The sequence below is a fragment of the Erythrolamprus reginae genome, chromosome 3, assembly GCF_031021105.1.
Source record: "Erythrolamprus reginae isolate rEryReg1 chromosome 3, rEryReg1.hap1, whole genome shotgun sequence".
Taxonomy (NCBI): Eukaryota; Metazoa; Chordata; class Lepidosauria; order Squamata; family Dipsadidae; genus Erythrolamprus; species Erythrolamprus reginae.
In genome coordinates this window covers 110,178,564-110,197,187 of record NC_091952.1, presented here as the reverse complement: position 1 = coordinate 110,197,187, position 18,624 = coordinate 110,178,564, and the positions used below count along the sequence as shown (strand labels likewise).

At 38.7% G+C, this 18,624-nt stretch overlaps 1 protein-coding gene and 1 long non-coding RNA gene across 9 annotated transcripts in view; both read left to right on the top strand.

Annotated features, from left to right (window-relative positions):
- Nucleotides 1-18,624, top strand: part of LOC139164357 (uncharacterized) — a 283,996-nt gene that overhangs the window by 211,049 nt on the left and 54,323 nt on the right. The gene's annotated exons all lie outside the window — the stretch shown is intronic.
- The window catches only part of LOC139164354 (complement factor H-related protein 2-like), a 36,373-nt gene that overhangs the window by 17,302 nt on the left and 447 nt on the right, over nt 1-18,624 (top strand). For 2 of the 8 annotated variants that reach the window (XM_070746370.1, XM_070746369.1), the window contains exons 2-7: nt 1,263-1,436; nt 2,499-2,687; nt 2,974-3,156; nt 4,917-5,117; nt 9,374-9,556; nt 11,301-11,501. In XM_070746370.1, coding sequence (XP_070602471.1) covers nt 1,263-1,436; nt 2,499-2,687; nt 2,974-3,156; nt 4,917-5,117; nt 9,374-9,556; nt 11,301-11,501 — 1,131 coding nt within the window. The remainder of the gene's footprint in view (nt 1-1,262; nt 1,437-2,498; nt 2,688-2,973; nt 3,157-4,916; nt 5,118-9,373; nt 9,557-11,300; nt 11,502-18,624) is intronic. The other 6 variants (XM_070746374.1, XM_070746373.1, XR_011558607.1 and 3 more) reach the window with 5 other exon arrangements.

Sequence of the window (18,624 nt, the reverse complement as noted above, 5' to 3'; positions counted from 1 at the left end):
ACTCACCCAACACATCACCCCTAACTTGCACACACATGTAAGCCCTGCAGAGTTATTAATGGGAAGGAAATTAAGGTCACCACTATATAGGTTGAACCCAAGGTTCTGTATTAATAATAATCAAATGTGTGTAAAACCTGAAAGAGAAATGTATTTGGGACAAAATGTATATGTAAAAAGTTTTGATGGAAATGTAAACTGGATGAAAGGAATTGTTGTTAAGCAAAATGCACCAAAGACTTATATTGTAAAACTAGAGGATGGTCGTTTGTGGAAACGACACATAGACCACATTCGGAAGCGAACAGAAAATCAATTGCCACAAACCGCTGACATGGACTCTCCCCCTTCAACAGACTTTAACACACTGCCCGAGTTAAGAAACACGCAAAGAGACTTATCGGGCCAGGGGGAGCCATCCAGCGACGCCGAGCCATCCTCATCCTCCGAAGCCTTCATTGGGCCCGCCAGGCCAAGTCCGCCGCGCCGGGAGAACAGCGGCGAGCCATCCTCCACAGTCGGTGTCGAAGGAGAAATTGAACTGCGCAGGTCAGAGCGAGCTTCACGGAGGCCCCACCGATTGGACGACTTTGTCACGTGGCTTTCGTGATGGATGTGTCCAACTATGAGGGGAGGGGTGTTGTATCCTGAAATGGCTACCTTGTAATTCCTGTAAATAGTTTGTTCCGTCTTCCAGCGCTGTCTGAGCCGAAGCAGGAAGTCGCTCCTGATTGGCTCAGACGCGGCTGGCTCTTGCTTTGGCGGGAGCCGCAAATGTATAAAAGAAGCGGCTTTTCCAAGCAGAGTCAGTCGGTACTCGCTGAATTGTCACTTGCCTTGCTAAGCTGTCACTTGTTCTCCGAGCTGAATTAAAAATACCGATTTGCTTGAACCCTGTCTCTGGGTCTACTTCAAAAGTGATACAAAACAGGGTCATATAACTGTAGGACACTATAAATGACTATAAATGCAATAAAGTTGCCCAATGTCCAAAGTGTGATCATGTCACCATTGGGATGGGCAACTGTCAGAACTTCAAATCCAAGTTGTAAATATTCCCCTTTGGAACTTTGAATGTCATTAGTCAATGAGTCATTAGTCAAGGACAACCTATAGCATGGATTAAGTATGTAGCAGGTATTAGTTTACTAGTTTAGACAGAAATGGGAACTAATTATGAGAGAAATTTGTTATCTCACAGCTCATAAGAGTAGATAGGAAGAACAAGCAGGTAAGATAATTTAATGTAAATTTATTTTCAGCATGTAATGAACCAGATGAGATTGACTTTGGGGAAATTGTGAGTACTGAGAAAGCCAAGTACCTGGAAAATGACCGTGTGCAATACAGATGCAATCCTTCCTATGTCTTGGAAGGACCTGAATGGATCCAGTGTAAAGGAGAAGAATGGACACCTCATCCACCAAAATGCTTAGGTAAACCATCATGCTTTCTTTGACTAGTGTAAACCTGAGAGAAAATGCATAATTCATCCAATAGGAGAAGACTTGCAGGTGCCCAATTTTTTGAGAAGTAGCTTTTCCCTCACTACTGCTGGTTATGTCATGGTGATGTCATGGAACTGGTTCTGTCAGTGCTGGCCCATGGATGCCACCATCTCTTTTGGGGATTCTTTTTTTTGGGGGGGGGGAATTTTTTTGTATGGAATTTTTTTACTGATATTTTTCTTCTGTGCATGCACAGAAGCCAAGTTTCTGGCACTGTGCATGCACTACCATCTTGGTTTTGGCTTTTTCTTTTAAAAAAAGATTAATTTTGGCACTGTGTTGCCACATGGTATGGGAGGAAGTGAACCGGCTGCGAGTTAGAATTGATATATGTAATGTGCTGTATGACAGATCAATTAAATTGCAAATAGATATACAAACTCATAAATTCTGGACCTGCTTTGTAAGGGGGGAGATTATTATTGTTGTAATAGATCAGTGTTCAACTAGAGAGGATAGAATGTGTGTTTTTGTCCTTTCTTAATTCACATTTTTAAATGTTTTTGTCTAGTTTAGTTTAGTTATTTTTATTTGGATTTTATATTTTAACCTTTTCAATAAAATAAAATTGTAAAAAAAAGTGAAATCAATGCTTAGATAAGTTGAGATGTTTTTCAACATACTTCAATAGAATATGGCTCCAGTTGCCTGAAATTTTGTTCCATTATAACTCAGTCAACTCCAAATGTTTTTGCAGAAGATTCTGAGTTAGGCTGTTTGCTCTTTGCTTGAAATAAACAAGACTATCTGTTTGTGCATGCTCCTTCATGTTCCTACAAGCCAGTCCTCTGTGCTATGTCTAAAATCTATTGCAGAATCATAACTTGTTTATCATTAATATTGTGCTCTAACTTGGTTTATTTGCTTTTAATCTGGAACTATAAGTTGTGATTTACAAACCAGGCTGATTTTGTTGGTAGTGGAATAGAGGGAAACCAATGGACAAATTACGTGCCTTGATAAGTTCTACCTTCTTTTATCTCTTTTTAGCACCCTGCAGTATCACAAGACAACAGCTAGCAGCAAAAAACTTGTCCGTGTTTGGGAGTCAAAGAAAAGCTCAGCTTATTCAAAGTAATCAGAGTCTGCAGTTTCAGTGTAATGAAGGATATGTGCTTGTAGTTCCATCAGTTAGAAAGTGTATTGATGGTTACATGGATTTCCCATTATGTATCTCTGGTAAGCATGCTATCAAAATGATTTAATTCTCTAGGATCGTAACTAATTAAAACAATTAGGATAATATAATGAATAAGCTGGTGTGGTTAGAGTGCAACACTGCAGGCTACTTCAGCTAACTGCTAGCTGTAGTTCAGCAATTCACACCAGCTCAAGGTTGTCTCAGCCTTCCATCATATTGCCCCCAGATTGTTGGGGGCAATATGCTGATTCTGTAAACTTACCATGAACAAATGTGTTTGTAATTGTCAGGAATGTTGATCAATGGATTATTTGTCTAATATAGATAGTGAAGGAGGATGTGGACGCCCACCTGCTGTGGACAATGGAGACATCATAGACACACTCAAGGAAACCTATTTACAATCTGAAAGTGTAAATTATCAGTGCCAAAATTTCTACATAATGGAAGGTTCTTCAAGAGTCACTTGCCAAGATGGTCGTTGGTCACAAACACCAACATGTAGAGGTATAAGTAATATCTATATTTTTTTATATACATTTGTGCTTTATAAACAAAAATTGTCCTTTGGGAAAGCTCTTAATACCAGAGCTGTTGTATCAGTATGTTAGTGTCAGAAGGTGTTTTGTGGCCTTGTAATGGAATTAGAAGTGGTAGTATTATGAACCAAGATAAAGAAACTCTCAGAGAGAAACTGCATTATAGTGGAAAATTGTTCAATATCTTCCGACATTTACAAATGTTGTCCTCATTTTGAGAAAACTTCCTGTAAAAATTCACACTCTATATTTAATTTTTCTTAGTATTTCACAGCTGAGTACACAGTGCACTCCCATCATCCCCATCCCCATCAGCAGTCATTCCCAGAAGAGAAATTATAAAACACTCAGTTTACCAACAATCCCCTAATTTTTTTTTTTGAATGATGGTAATAGACAGAGTGGCTGTGGGTCTTGCCTCCCAAGGACAATTCCATCTGTCCGTCCATTACCCTGGGGGGAGAATCATTGACCCCCTCAGAGAGGGTCCGCAACTTTGGCGTCCTCCTCGATCCACAGCTCACATTAGAGAAACACCTTTCAGCTGTCGCAAGGGGGGCATTCGCCCAGGTTCGCCTGGTGCACCAGTTGCAACCCTATTTGGACCAGGAGTCACTGCTCACAGTCACTCATGCCCTCATCACCTCGAGGCTCGACTACTGTAACGCTCTCTACATGGGGCTACCTTTGAAAAGTGTTCGGAAACTTCAGATCATACAGAATGCAGCTGCGAGAGCAATCATGGGCTTTCCCAAATATGCCCATGTTACACCAACACTCCACAGTCTGCATTGGTTGCCGATCAGTTTCCGGTCACAGTTCAAAGTGTTGGTTATGACCTATAAAGCCCTTCATGGCACCAGACCAGATTACCTCAGGGACCGCCTTCTGCTGCATGAATCCTAGCGACCAGTTAGGACCCACAGAGTGGGTCTTCTCCGGGTCCCGTCAACCAAACAATGTCACTTGGTGGGACCCAGAGGAAGAGCCTTCTCTGTGGCAGCCCCGGACCTCTGGAACCAATTCCTCCCAGAGATTAGAATTGCCTCCACCCTCCTTGCCTTTTGAAAGTTGCTTAAAACCCACCTCTGCCGCCAGGCATGGGGGAACTGAGATACACTTCCCCCTAGGCCTTTACAATTTTATGCATGGTATGTCTGTATGTATGATTGGTTTTTATATAATGGGTTTTTAACTGTTTTTAGTATTGGATTTTGTTATATACTGTTTTATTGCTGTTGTTAGCCGCCCCGAGTCTGTGGAGAGGGGCAGCATACAAATCCAATAAATAAATAAATAAATAATAATAATAATAATAATAATAATAATAATAATAATAATAATAATAATGATGATGTTGAAGGAGAAGATGCAATCTGGCATTTTTTTAAAAAGGTTGGCTGAACTTGTTTTTTTGTATAATTCAGACATTTAGTATGAGGAAATCTGGAGGAAGGATAAAATATTTTTCTTCTGCCTTTTGCATATGAAACATTGCCTTGCTTAAAAGAGGTTTATGTATGTTAGGTGGCTTAGTTCATGACTGATAACAGCTGAGAGACAAAAAAAGAGAGGAGGCAAAGACAGATAAAAATCCATTTACATAGATCTCTAATCATTTTATTCCATTGCAACATAGAATTTCCCACCTAAATTTTAATCATTTTATCAAAGGAATTATTCACTGTCAAACTTTGTATGCATCATCAGATCTGTGTTCCTTTGCAGCCCCTTGCACAGCAAGTGGAGAAGATATGAGAGAACACAATATAAAGCTGAAGTGGAACAATGGGGATAAAATATATTCCGAGGATGGAGATGTAGTGGAATTTGAATGTAGAAGAGACTATAAACCACATCCAAATACCACATCATTCAGAGTTACTTGTATGAATGGGAAATTAGACTTTCCAGACTGCATTCCAGTAGGTACATTATCCAGAAAAATGCTTTATTTCACCAATTAACTTTTCTTTCTCCTGTCTATATTTATATACTACGCTAGTGATGGTAAAGTGACCAGATTTTAACATTGGTAAAGAGGTAAATCTTCTCTCCATTTCTCTCTCTTTTTTTCTCTCTCTCTCCCTCCCTCTTTCTTTATCTCCCTTCCTTTATCTCTTTCTTTCTTTCTCTCCATTCCTTTTCCTTTCTCTCTTCCTCCCTGTCTCTTTCTTTCTCTCCCCTCCTTCCCTCCCTCTCGCTCCCTTTCTCTCTCTCTTCCTCCCTCCCTTTATATTTCTCTATCCCTTTCTTTCTCTTTCTCCCTCTATTCCTTCTTCTCTTACTTCTCTATCAGTTTCTCCCTTCCACCCTCCCCTTCTCTCTATTTCCCTCTCTTTTTCTCCCTCCTCTTTCTTTCTTTCTTTCCTTCTTTCCTTCCTTTCTTCTTTCTTTCTTTCTTTCTTTTTCTCCTTCTCTCTTTTCTCTCTCTCTTTCTTCCTCCCTCTCTATTTTTTTTCTTTCTCTCTCTCCCCCTTTCCTCCCTCCCTCTCCCTCTTTCTTTGTCTTCCTTCCTTCCTCTATTTTCTCTCTCTTTTTCTCTCTTCCTTCCTCCCTGTCTCTTTCTCTTCCTTTCTCTCTCTCTCCCTCCTTCCCTCCCTCTCTCCCTGTTTCTCTCTCTCTCTCTCTTCATCCCTCCCTCCCTTTCTCTTTATTTCTCTCTCTTTCTCTCTCTCTCTCCCTTTCTCTTTATTTCTCTCTCTTTCTCTCTCTCTCCTTTTCTTTCTTTCTGTCTCTCTTTCTCTCTCTCTTCTTTTCTTCTCTCTCTCTCTCCATCGATGGTGCATACCTGTGCTGCCTTTCTCACCTGCTTCCAAGATGACACTTATCCAGAGGCAGAGGCACAGTACGCTCAATCTCTCCATTCATGGTACTGAGGCAAAGGTCCGCTGGGGAGGAAAAACGCCAGCTCAGTTTACCCCAGCTCAGTTTTCCCCCAGCACTGGCAAGCAGCATCGGCTGGGGAAAAACTTGGAAGCCACGAAGAAGGAAGCTCAGCTTCCGTGCTGCCCAAAATCGGCCAATGAGAAGGTTTAGCAATCTCCAGCTGACAGCTTCTTTCAAAAAAGCAGGACTTTTAAAAAACGCTGTGGGACACAGGACAAATTGCTAAAAATCGGGACTGTCCTGCTAAAAGCAGGACGTCGGTTGCCTTAAGTGATGTTTAACCTTTTTTTTCTGAGGTGCCAAAAGGGAGTGCCCCTGCATGTGGCCACATCCATAATGTAATGCCCTCCCCCCATGTATGTGCACACAACCACCAGCCCCATGCTGTACCCCTATGCCTACGTACAAGCCTCACTAAAACCTTTTCAATCTCCCCAGTTTCAAATGGCTTTTCTGAACCCTGTGGAGGGTGAAAAAAATGGCCTAATTGGCCTTTTGGAACTTCCGGTAGGCCCATTGGGTCTGATTTTTGCCATTTACAGACACAGGTGGCTTTTCTAAAGGCCAAAATCAGTTGGCCAGTTGGAGCTGACATAGGGCAACACCTCGAATGCCATCACATATGGCTCCGTGTGCCACAGATGGCACACATGCTTGTCATCATGATACTATACCTACTATATACAGTGGTACCTCTACTTAAGAACTTAATTCGTCCTGTGACCAGGTTCTTAAGTAGAAAAGTTTGTAAGTAGAAGCAATTTTTCCCATAGGAATCAATGTAAAAGCAAATAATGCATGCAAACCCATTAGGAAAGAAATAAAAACTCAGAATTTGGGTGGGAGGAGGAAGAAGAGGAGGAGGACAGTCACTACTAAAGGAAAAAGGTGAGGTAAGGGGAATAAAAAAAAATCAAAACTTTACGGCTTTAAAAAAAAAAGAGGGACTCTGAGGCGGTGAGAAAGAGCAGGGCCTTCCATATACCCGGCGCGAGGCTGTCTCCCATACACTGTGCCAGAGAGAGAAACCCAGGGGGAATGGCAGGACACTGGCCAAGCCTTCATGCCGCTCTCAAGTTTTCTGGGAAATTTTCCAGGCTTGGGTTCTTAAATAGAAAATGGTTCTTAAGAAGAGGCAAAAAAATCTTTAAAAATTCAAAGTGTTGGTTATGACCTATAAAGCCCTTCATGGCACCGGACCAGATTTCCTCAGGGACCACCTTCTGCTGCATGAATCCCAGTGACCAGTTAGGTCACACAGAGTGGATCTTCTCCGGGTCCCGTCAACTAAGCAATGTCGCCTGGCGGGACCCAGGGGAAGAGCCTTCTCTGTGGCGGCCCCGGCCCTCTGGAACCAACTTCCCCAAGAGATTAGAACTGCCCCCACCCTCCTTGCCTTTCGTAAACAACTTAAAACCCACCTCTGCCGCCAAACATGGGGGAATTGAGATCTTCTTTCCCCCTAGGCCTTTACAATTCTATCCATGGTATGTATGTATGTATGTTTGGTTTTTATATTAATGGATTTTTAATCATTTCTAATACCAAATTACTATTGTACACTGTTTTATTGTTGCTGTTAGCCACCCCGAGTCTCCGGAGATGTCTGCTTCTCTCTATTTCACAATTAACATCCTTTAACTTTCCTTCTCAGCACACAACACAAGACTGGTTGTCATTTTAAAGATCTCAAATGTACTACTTGTGATAACTTCTCCATCCATTTTCACACCTTTAGTCACCATTCTATAATGATATACAGATCAACCTAGATGCTTTGTTCATTCCCATTCATTAATATTGTATACTTCCTTCTTCTTTCAAATTTAACTATTTGAAGGTTTGGTAAAGAACATAGAATAACAGGATTGGAATGGAGATCTTGGAGGTCAGGTAGTCCAACCCTCTGCCTTTGGCAGGAGATACTATACCATTGCAGACTTTCTTTAGATTTTACAGGATAGATAAACCTGATCATAGAAAGAATAACAGAATAACAAAACAAAATAATAGAGTTGAAAGGGACCCATTTCATCCCCCTGCCCAAACAGGAGACCATTTCACATAAATGGTTGTCAATCTCTCCTTTAAAACCTCCAGTGATGGAGCATCGCAACTTTTGTAGGAAAACCATTTCTCTGGTTAAATGTTCCCATTGTCAGTTCTTACTTCTAGGTTGCTTCTCTCCTTGATTAGTTTCCATCTATTGCTTTTTGTTTTGTCCTCAGGTGTTTTGAAGAATAGGTTGATCTTGTCTTCTTTATGTAAGCTTTTCAAATATTAGAAAATTGCTTTCATATCACAGTAGACATACCCGATTCCTGCAACTGTTCTTCATATGTTTTAGTTTCTGTCTTCAATCATCTGTGTTGTTGTTCTCTGCACTATTTCTAGAGTTTCTCTATCTTTTTTTTTAATATTCTACTGACCAAAACTGGACGCAATCTTCCAAGTGTGGTTTTACCAAGGCATTATAAAGTAGTGCTAACACTTCCCATGGGTTTGATTCTATCTCTCTATTAATGCAGCCTTATGATTGCATTGGCTTTTTGGGCAGATGCAGCACACTACTGGCTCATATTTAAATGATTGTCCACAATGATTCCTAGATCCCTTTCACAGTTACTGCTATTGAGTTATACTGCTATTCTATACCTATGCATTTGGTTTTTCTTATCTACCAGGTAGGGGTAAAACTTACTTTTCTCACAACTAAATTTAATTATATTAGATAGCATCCTATGTTCAAGTCTGTCAAGATCCTTCTGGTTCTTGAGTCTATCTTTTGGGCTGTTGGCTACTCCTGCCAGTTTGGTGTCATCTGCAAATTTGATGAATTTCCCTTCTCCTCATCTAAATCATTTATGAAGATGTTGAAGAGTACTGGGCCTGAGATAGAGCCTTGAGGTATGCCACTGCTAACTTCCCTCCATGTAGATATGGTTTCATTAAGGACTGCTTAATGTTGGATGTGGTTTAAAATGTTGAGTGTGGTTTATCAGCTAATTACAAATGGGGTTGATGCTGTCTAGCCAACATTTTTCTAGTTTACAAAGAAATAGGTTGCGATTTACTTTGTCAAATGCCTTACTGAAATCCATGTTTACTATGTCCACAGGATTTTGTTATTCCACTAATTTAGTCACTTTGTCAAATCATGAAATAAGATTTGTTTGGCATGATATTATTCCTTTTTGCATCATTCATGTATTAAAGCGTCATTCAAATCATTACCATGAACAAATGTGTTTGTAATTGTCAGGAATGCTGATCAATGTATTATTTGTCTAATATAGATAGTGAAGAAGGATGTGGACGCCCACCTCCTGTGGACAATGGAGACATCATAGACACACTCAAGGAAACCTATTTACAATCTGAAAGTGTAAATTATCAGTGCCAAAATTTCTACATAATGGAAGGTTCTTCAAGAGTCACTTGCCAAAATGGTCATTGGTCACAAACACCAACATGTAGAGGTATAAGTAATATCTATATTTTTTATATATACATTTGTGCTTTATAAACAAAAATTGTCCTTTGGGAAAGCTCTTAAGTACCAGAGCTGTTGTATCAGTATGTTAGTGTCAGAAGGTGTTTTGTGGCCTTGTAATGGAATTAGAAGTGGTAGTATTATGAACCAAGATAAATAAACTCTCAGAGAGAAACTGCATTATAGTGGAAAATTGTACAATATCTTCCAACATTTACAAATGTTGTCCTCATTTTGCGAAACCTTCCTGTGAAATTCCACAGTCTATATTTAATTTTTCTTAGTATTTCACAGCTGACCACACAGTGCACTCCCATCGTCACCATCGCCATCAGCAGTCATTCCCAGAAGAGAAATTATAAAACACTCAGTTTACCAACAATCCCCTATTTTTTTTTTTTGAATGATGGTAATAGACGGAGTGGCTCTGGGTCTTGCCTCCCAAGGACAATTCCATCTGTCTCTCCATTACCCTGGGGGGAGAATCATTGACCCCCTCAGAGAGGGTCCGCAACTTGGGCGTCCTCCTTGATCCACAGCTCACATTAGAGAAACACCTTTCAGCTGTGGCAAGGTGGGCGTTCGCCCAGGTTCGCCTGGTGCACCAGTTGCGACCCTATTTGGACCAGGAGTCACTGCTCACAGTCACTCATGCCCTCATCACCTCGAGACTCGACTACTATAATGGTCTCTACATGGGGCTACCTTTGAAAAGTGTTCGGAAACTTCAGATCGTACAGAATGCAGCTGCGAGAGCAATCATGGGCTTTCCCAAATATGCCCATGTTACACCAACACTCCACAGTCTGCATTGGTTGCCAATCAGTTTCCGGTCACAATTCAAAGTGTTGGTTATGACCTATAAAGCCCTTCATGGCACCAGACCAGATTACCTCAGGGACCGCCTTCTGCTGCACGAATCCTAGCGACCAGTTAGGTCCCACAGAGTGGGTCTTCTCCGGGTCCCGTCAACCAAACAATGTCACTTGGCGGGACCCAGAGGAAGAGCCTTCTCTGTGGCGGCCCCGGCCCTCTGGAACCAACTCCCCTCAGAGATTAAAATTGCCCCCACCCTCCTTGCCTTTCGAAAGCTGCTTAAAACCCACCTCTGTCACCAGGCATGGGGGAACTGAGATACACTTCCCCCTAGGCCTTTACAATTTTATGCATTGTATGTCTGTATGTATGATTGGTTTTTATATAATGGGTTTTTAACTGTTTTTAGTATTGGATTTTGTTATATACTGTTTTATTGCTGTTGTTAGCCGCCCTGAGTCTGCGGAGAGGGGCGGCATACAAATCCAATTAATAATAATAATAATAATAATAATAATAATAATAATAATAATAATAATAATGTTGAAGGAGAAGATGCAATCTGGCATTTTTTAAAAAAGGTTGGCTGAACTTGTTTTTTTGTGTAATTCAGACATTTAGTATGAGGAAATCTGGAGGAAGGATAAAATATTTTCCTTCTGCCTTTTGCATATGAAACATTGCCTTGCTTAAAAGAGGTTTATGTATGTTAGGTGGCTTAGTTCATGACTGATAACAGCTGAGAGACAAAAAAAGAGAGGAGGCAAAGACAGATAAAAATCCATTTACATAGATCTCTGATCATTTTATTCCATTGCAACATAGAATTTCCCACCTAAATTTTAATCATTTTATCAAAGGAATTATTCACTGTCAAACTTTGTATGCATCATCAGATCTGTGTTCCTTTGCAGCCCCTTGCACAGCAAGTGGAGAAGATATGAGAGAACACAATATAAAGCTGAAGTGGAACAATGGGGATAAAATATATTCCGAGGATGGAGATGTAGTGGAATTTGAATGTAGAAGAGACTATAAACCACATCCAAATACCAGATCATTCAGAGTTACATGTATGAATGGGAAATTAGACTTTCCAGACTGCATTCCAGTAGGTACATTATCCAGAAAAATGCTTTATTTCACCAATTAACTTTTCTTTCTCCTGTCTATATTTATATACTACGCTAGTGGTGGTAAAGTGACCAGATTTTAACATTGGTAAAGAGGTAAATCTTCTCTCCATTTCTCTCTCTTTTTCTCTCTCTCTCTCTGCCTCCCTCTTTCTTTATCTCCCTTCCTTTATCTCTTTCTTTCTTTCTCTCCATTCCTCTTCCTTTCTCTCTTCCTCCCTGTCTCTTTCTTTCTCTCCCCCTCCTTCAATCCCTCTCCCTCCCTTTCTCTCTCTCTTCCTCCCTCCCTTTATATTTCTCTCTCCCTCGCTCTTTCTTTCTCTTTCTCCCTCTCTACCTTCTTCTCTTTTTTCTCTATCTGTTTCTCTCTTCCGCCCTCCCTTTCTCTCTATTTCCCTCTTTTTGTCCCTCCTATTTCCTTCCTTCCTTCTTTCTTTCTTTCTTTCTTTCTCTCCTTCTCTCTTTTCTCTCTCTTTCTCCCTCCCTATTTCTTTTTCTTTCTCTCTCTCCCCCCTTTCCTCCCTCTCCCTCTTTCTTTCTCTTCCTTCCTTCCATCCTCTCTTTTCTCTCTCTCTTTCTCTCTTCCTTCCTCCCTGTCTCTTTCTCTTCCTTTCTCTCTCTCCCTCCTTACCTCCCTCTCTCTCTGTTTTTCTCTGCTTCCAAGATGACACTTTCACCTGCTTCCAAGATGACACTTATCCAGAGGCAGAGGCAGAGGCATAGTACACTCAGTCACTCCATTCATGGTGCTGAGGCAAAGGTCCATTGGGGAGGAATAACGCCAGCTCAGTTTACCCCAGCTCAGTTTTTCCCCAGCACTGGCAAGTAGCATCTGCTGGGGAAAAACTTGGAAGCCACGAAGAAGGAAGCTCAGCTTCCGTGCTGCCCAAAATCGGCCAATGTGAAGGTTTAGCAATCTCCAGCTGGAAGCTTCTTTCAAAAAATCAGGACTTTTAAAAAACGCTGTGGGACACAGGACAAATTGCTAAAAAGTGGGACTGTCTCACTAAAAGCAGGACGTCGGGTTGCCTTAAGTGATGCTTAACCTATTTTTGCTCAGGTGCCAAAAGGGAGTGCCCCTGCATGTGGCCACATCCATAATGTAATGCCCTCCCCCCATGTATGTGCACAAAACCACCAGCCCCATGCTGTACCCCTATGCCTACGTACAGGCCTCACTAAAACCTTTTCAATCTCCCCAGTTTCAAATGGCTTTTCTGAAACCTGTTGAGGGTGAAAAAATGGCCTAATTGGCCTTTTGGAACTTCTGGTAGGCCCATTGGGTCTGATTTTTGCCATTTACAGACTCTGGTGGCTTTTCTAAAGGCCAAAAATCAGTTGGCCAGTTGGAGCTGACATAGGGCAACACCTCGAATGCCATCAGATATGGCTCTGTGTGCCACAGATGGCACACATGCTTGTCATCATGATACTATACCTACTATATATAGTGGTACCTCTACTTAAGAACTTAATTCGTCCTGTGACCAGGTTCTTAAGTAGAAAAGTTTGTAAGTAGAAGCAATTTTTCCCATAGGAATCAATGTAAAAGCAAATAATGCATGCAAGCCCATTAGGAAAGAAATAAAAACTCAGAATTTGGGTGGGAGGAGGAAGAAGAGGAGGAGGACAATCACTACTAAAGGAAGAAGGTGAGGTAAGGGGAATAAAAAAAATTCAAAACTTTACAGCTTAAAAAAAGAGAGGGTTATACGATTAACTTAATTGAGTGGGAGAAAACATGGACATCAAATTATAAAATGACAACTGCAATGTCTTACAAGGAGAACCAAATTAAAATGTTTTATCGTTGGCATTTGCCCCCAGCAAGAATATCCAAAATGTTCCCCAACTTTTCACCGACCTGCTGGAAGTGCAAGATCAAACCTGGAACCTACTACCACACATGGTGGACATGCCCAATTGCACAAAAATACTGGACAACAATTCAATCCCTAATCGACCAAGTCATGTCAATCAAATTACCACTCAAACCTGAGCTCTATCTTTTGGGGATATTCAGACAAAACCTTACTAAGACACAAAAATACCTTATACTACAAATTATAACTGCAGCCAGAATATCATATGCCTCTCTTTGGAAATCTGATCAAGTACCCTCTTTCTTTACAATAATTACGAAAATTAACGAATGTGCTGAAATGTCTAAAATAGCAATGGAAGCACAAAACAAAAAAGACTCAGAATATTACGAAGCATGGGAAAGTTGGCATAAATGGGTTTCTCAGAAAAAATACAAAAAACTCTTATTGTAAAGTTCATACGTTACCACACCCAAAAGTACCTTCAACACTTAAATTAATATTAAAATAAATTAGAAAAGAAGCACCAAAAACTAATCAAATTTGCAACAAGAAAATATATCAAATCTCTTTTTATCTGTTTTCTAACTAACTTAACACACACTATAAACATACTGACTACTTTCAGAATAACTAATCTTTATACACACCCATTATATCACCTATATACTCCCCACTCTACAATTGAACAAAAGTCGTCCATAAAAACGTCTGCATTAAATGCAGATTCTTCTCTCTCTCTCTCTTCCTTTTTTTTTTCTCTCTCTTTCTTCTTTTCTTTTCTCCTCCTCTTCACAGCTAGAACTTTAATGCCAATATATGTATACTAAGAAATACTACATTTGAGTCATTTCCATATATAAATATTAAGATTAGTTATTACATTTCTTCTAAGACACTTGTGTATTATAACTCACTTGTATCACAATTCTATTATAAATGTTTTGTTTTTGAATTCTCCCTCCCCCCCCACCCTATCCTACCCCCAACTTTTCGTTCTGTCCCCCCTTCCCCCAACCCCCTTCCCTGTTTTTAATTATGCTTGTAAATAAATAAAGTATTTTTCAAAAAAAAAAAAAAAGAGGGTTTCTGAGGTGGTGAGGAAGAGCACGGGCCTCCCATACACCCGGCGCAAGGCTGTCTCCCATACACTGTGCCAGAGAGAGAAACCCAGGGGGAATGGCAGGAGACTGGCCAAGCCTTCATGCCACTCTCAAGTTTTCTGGGAAATTTTCCAGGCTTGGGTTCTTAAATAGAAAATGGTTCTTAAGAAGAGGCAAAAAATTCTTAAACACTCGGTTCTTATCTAGAAAAGTTTTTAAGTAGAGGCATTCTTAGGTAGAGGTACCACTGTACATCTACTGTATATCTAATCATTGAAAAAAACAATTGAAATGTGTAAATGGCCAAAGCCTGGTAGCTAAAATTGTGGATGTAATAGATTATAAAGCAACTTAGTCTTTGGCAATTCTTCTAAATCAGAACACTTTTGAAGATTCCTCTGACCTAAATAAAATTTCTTCTGATCAGAGCAATGGGAAAGAAACCTATGAGTGTTGGTGTTACTTAAAAACAATGAGGCATGGGACAAAAACATTGTCTATCATTTCATCTCTTCTGGTCTGTTGCTGAATCCTGATAAATTCCAAAATAAAGAACAGGAGATCCCTGTGTCTTAGGCCTGAAATGAATGTAAGCTCTATTTTAACCTCAATGGGCTATTTTTATTGATTTCATTGTCCTCAATGAAACAAATTCATTTAGCATGCACAGTAAAATTTTCAGTAGAAAGCAAGTAATCCTTAGGTTGGATCTAGTAGTCTCCTGAAGTCAATAGAATTTTATTTAATAATGGACAATCTATCTCATCCAATTCATTTCATAGGGTCTTTCTTCAGTCTGTTTTTTACATTCATTCTAAGCTTGGAAATGAAAAAAAAAATGTTTTGAACACTTGTAGTCCTCCCGGTCATATGTGACCCGGAGTAAAAAAGGTTGGTTCTAGCTACTGGAATGGGTTTTTTTGAATACTTTTTTTTTCTAGTATACTAATTTGAACATTGCTGAACACAATGAAATGAAAATTGAAATGAAAAAAGTAATGCTTATTTGTTTATTTTGCTGCGAAAAGCCTGCCTCCCCTGGCTGTGTGCAATTATTTCAATTTATAGATAGATTAGCCTGTAAAATCCATTTTTTTTTTCATTTCATTTTTCATTTGTTTGTGATCAGGAATATTCAAATTAGTGTACTAGTGAAAAAAATATTTTAAAAAACATCTTTGCGAACATCATTTTTTCTCATTTCAATTTTCATTTCATTATGTTCAGAATGTTCAACTTAGTATGCCAATGCCAAAGATGGTTAAAAAATTCTGATTTTGCAGGCTAATTGAGATGAAAATGAACAAAATTGCACAAAAATGGGGGGTGAGTTTTATGAGCAAAATAAACAAATAAGAATTAGTTTTTTCACTTCAATTTTCATATCATTGTCTTCAGAAACGTTCAAATGAGTTTCCTAATACCAAAGATGGTAAAAAAAAGTCAGATTTTTCAGCCTAATCTAGATGAAAATGAACAAAATTTCACAATAATGGTGGGTGGGGTTTGATGAGCAAAATAAATAAATAAGCATTAATTTTTCACTTCAATTTTCATTTCATTGTGTTCAGAAATGTTCAAATTTGTATACTAGTGAAAAAAGTATTCAAAAAACCCATTCCAGTAGCTAGAACCAACCTTTTTTACTCCTGGTCACACATGACCCGGAGGACTCCAAGTGTCCAAAACATTTTTTTTCCATTTCGTTATGTTCAGAAATGTTCAAATTAGTATGCCAATGCCAAAGATGGTCAAATAAATTCTGATTTGGCAGGTTATTCTATCTATAAATTGAAAAAAGTGCACACAGATGTGGGAGGAGGCCCTTTTCTGAGGAAAATAAACAAATAAGCATCTTTTTTTTCCATTTCAATTTTCATTTCATTATGTTCAGAAATGTTCAAATTAGTATACTAGTGAAAAAAGTATTCAAAAAACCCATTCCAGTAGCTAGAACCAACCTTTTAATACTCCAGGTCTAAAAGGACCTGGAGGGTAACAAGTGTATAGTAAATGCAAGGAGAGTACCAGGGTTAATAAAATTAACTTTAACATTAACTTATTTAGTTTAACCCTGCTGTTCTCCTCAGGTCCTTTTAGACACAAAACAAAATTGTAAAAGATTGTAAAAAAAATTTCCCTGCATATCTGAAACTTGAAATTACATGACTTTGTCTCATTTGATGGGCTATTTCTAAGGGTTTTTTTTTTTAATTGTTTAGTTTTTGCTGGGCAAAAATACTTACACTTGTACTCCTCCGTGTCCTTTTAGACCCAGAGTAAAAAAAGTTGGTTTTACCTACTGAAAGTGTTCTTTTGAATACTTTTTTCACTAGTATATTAATTTGAACATTTCTGAACTCAATGAAATGAAATATGAAATGAAAGAATTGATGCTTATTTGTTTATTTTGCTCATAAAAGCCTGCCCCCCCTGCTGTGTGCAATTTTTTCAATTTACAGATAGATTAGCCTGCAAAATCTGAATTTTAAAAATATCTTTGGCATTGGCATATTAATTTGAACATTTCTGAACATAATGAAATGAAAAATGAAATGAAAAATGTATGCTTATTTGTTTATTTTGCTTAGAAAAGGCCTTCCCCCTCCCTTCCTCCCCCAGCTGTGTGCAATTACTAACCCCTGCTATTGTCTGCGTATTTACTGTACACTTGTACTCCTCCAGGTCCTTTTAGACCCAGAGTAAAAAAAGGTTGGTTTTAGCTACTGGAAGTGTCTTTTTTAATACTTTTTTCACTAGTATACTAATTTGAACATTTCTGAACATAATGAAATGAAAAATGAAATGAAAAAAATGGTGCTTATTTGTGTATTTTGCTCAGAAAAGGGCCTCCCCCCCCCACCAGGCTAATCTATCTATAAATTGAAAAAAATTGCACACAGCCGGGGGGGGGGCAGGCTTTTCTGAGCAAATTAAACAAATAAGCATTAATTTTTTACATTTCATTTTTCATTTCATTGTGTTCAGAAATGTACAAATTAGTATACTAGTGAAAAAAGTATTCAAAATCCCACTTCCAGTAGCTAAATCCAACCTTTTTTTTACTCTGGGTCTAAAAGGACCCAAGGACCAAAAGTGTACAGTAAATGCGAGGAGAACAGCAGGGTTAATTAATTGGATTTAACTATTGTATATCATTGTTTCTTTCAAATGTTGTAAGCCACCCTGAGTCCTTGGAGCGGCATATAAATCAAATAAATAAATAAGTAAGTAAGTAAATAAATGAATGAATAAATAAATAAATAATTGCAAGAAATAAAATAAAAAGTATGAGCATTCATTTGGAACCATTAATTTTGAGGCAAGTAAATTTATTGCATGGAGTTTCCATTTATCATTTCAGTCCCAGTACAGAGGAATCTAAGAATCTGGTCTAAGAATCTTCCAGGATTCAGACACTCATTATGAAAGGACAGATATTTTTTCCTTCCTGCCCCATTACTTGTTTTAAGTATTATTCCCATGATACTTCTTTCCCATTGTTTTGAATGGAAACAATTTTATTTAGATCACAGGAATCTTATTGTATAATGAGGCTTTCCTTTGAAATTACAATTAATACCAATAGGAATAACAAAATACTAATTTTTTTCAAGAGTTAAAATTAAATATCAATTATTTCTGTAATGGGGCTTCTTTCTAATCAATGAAAGAAGCTTTTTCGGTATTGCTGGACTACAGCTCCCAATGTCCTTCTATTGGGCTGTGTTGTCAGAGAATAATGGGAGTTTGTTTATTCACTGCATTTGTATTCCATCTTTTCTCAAGTGTATCCCTGGTGAGGATGAATTAAAGTTTGGTAACATCTACTTTCCCACTCTTGTTTTTAAAATATTGGGCTTCAGGATCTTTCTGACTGCCACAGTTGATATCCAAAAATAACAAGAATGGTTAATAAATATTCTTTAAATTTGTTATTGTAAGTTATATTATTGTAAAAAGTAATTTCTTTTTAAAAAAAGGAGAACATTGCCCAGAGGTCTACAAATTTTGAGTCACTTGAGTAATTTTAAGTAATTGAATTGCTGACATTTCAGAGCCTTCTTGCCCATGTATGGAATCAATTTAATATGGCAAAGTTATCAGAGGCTGTATTTTTCTGTAGATCAAGATCTAGCCATTTAAAAAAAAATTACGGTATATAAAATGTAGAGATGC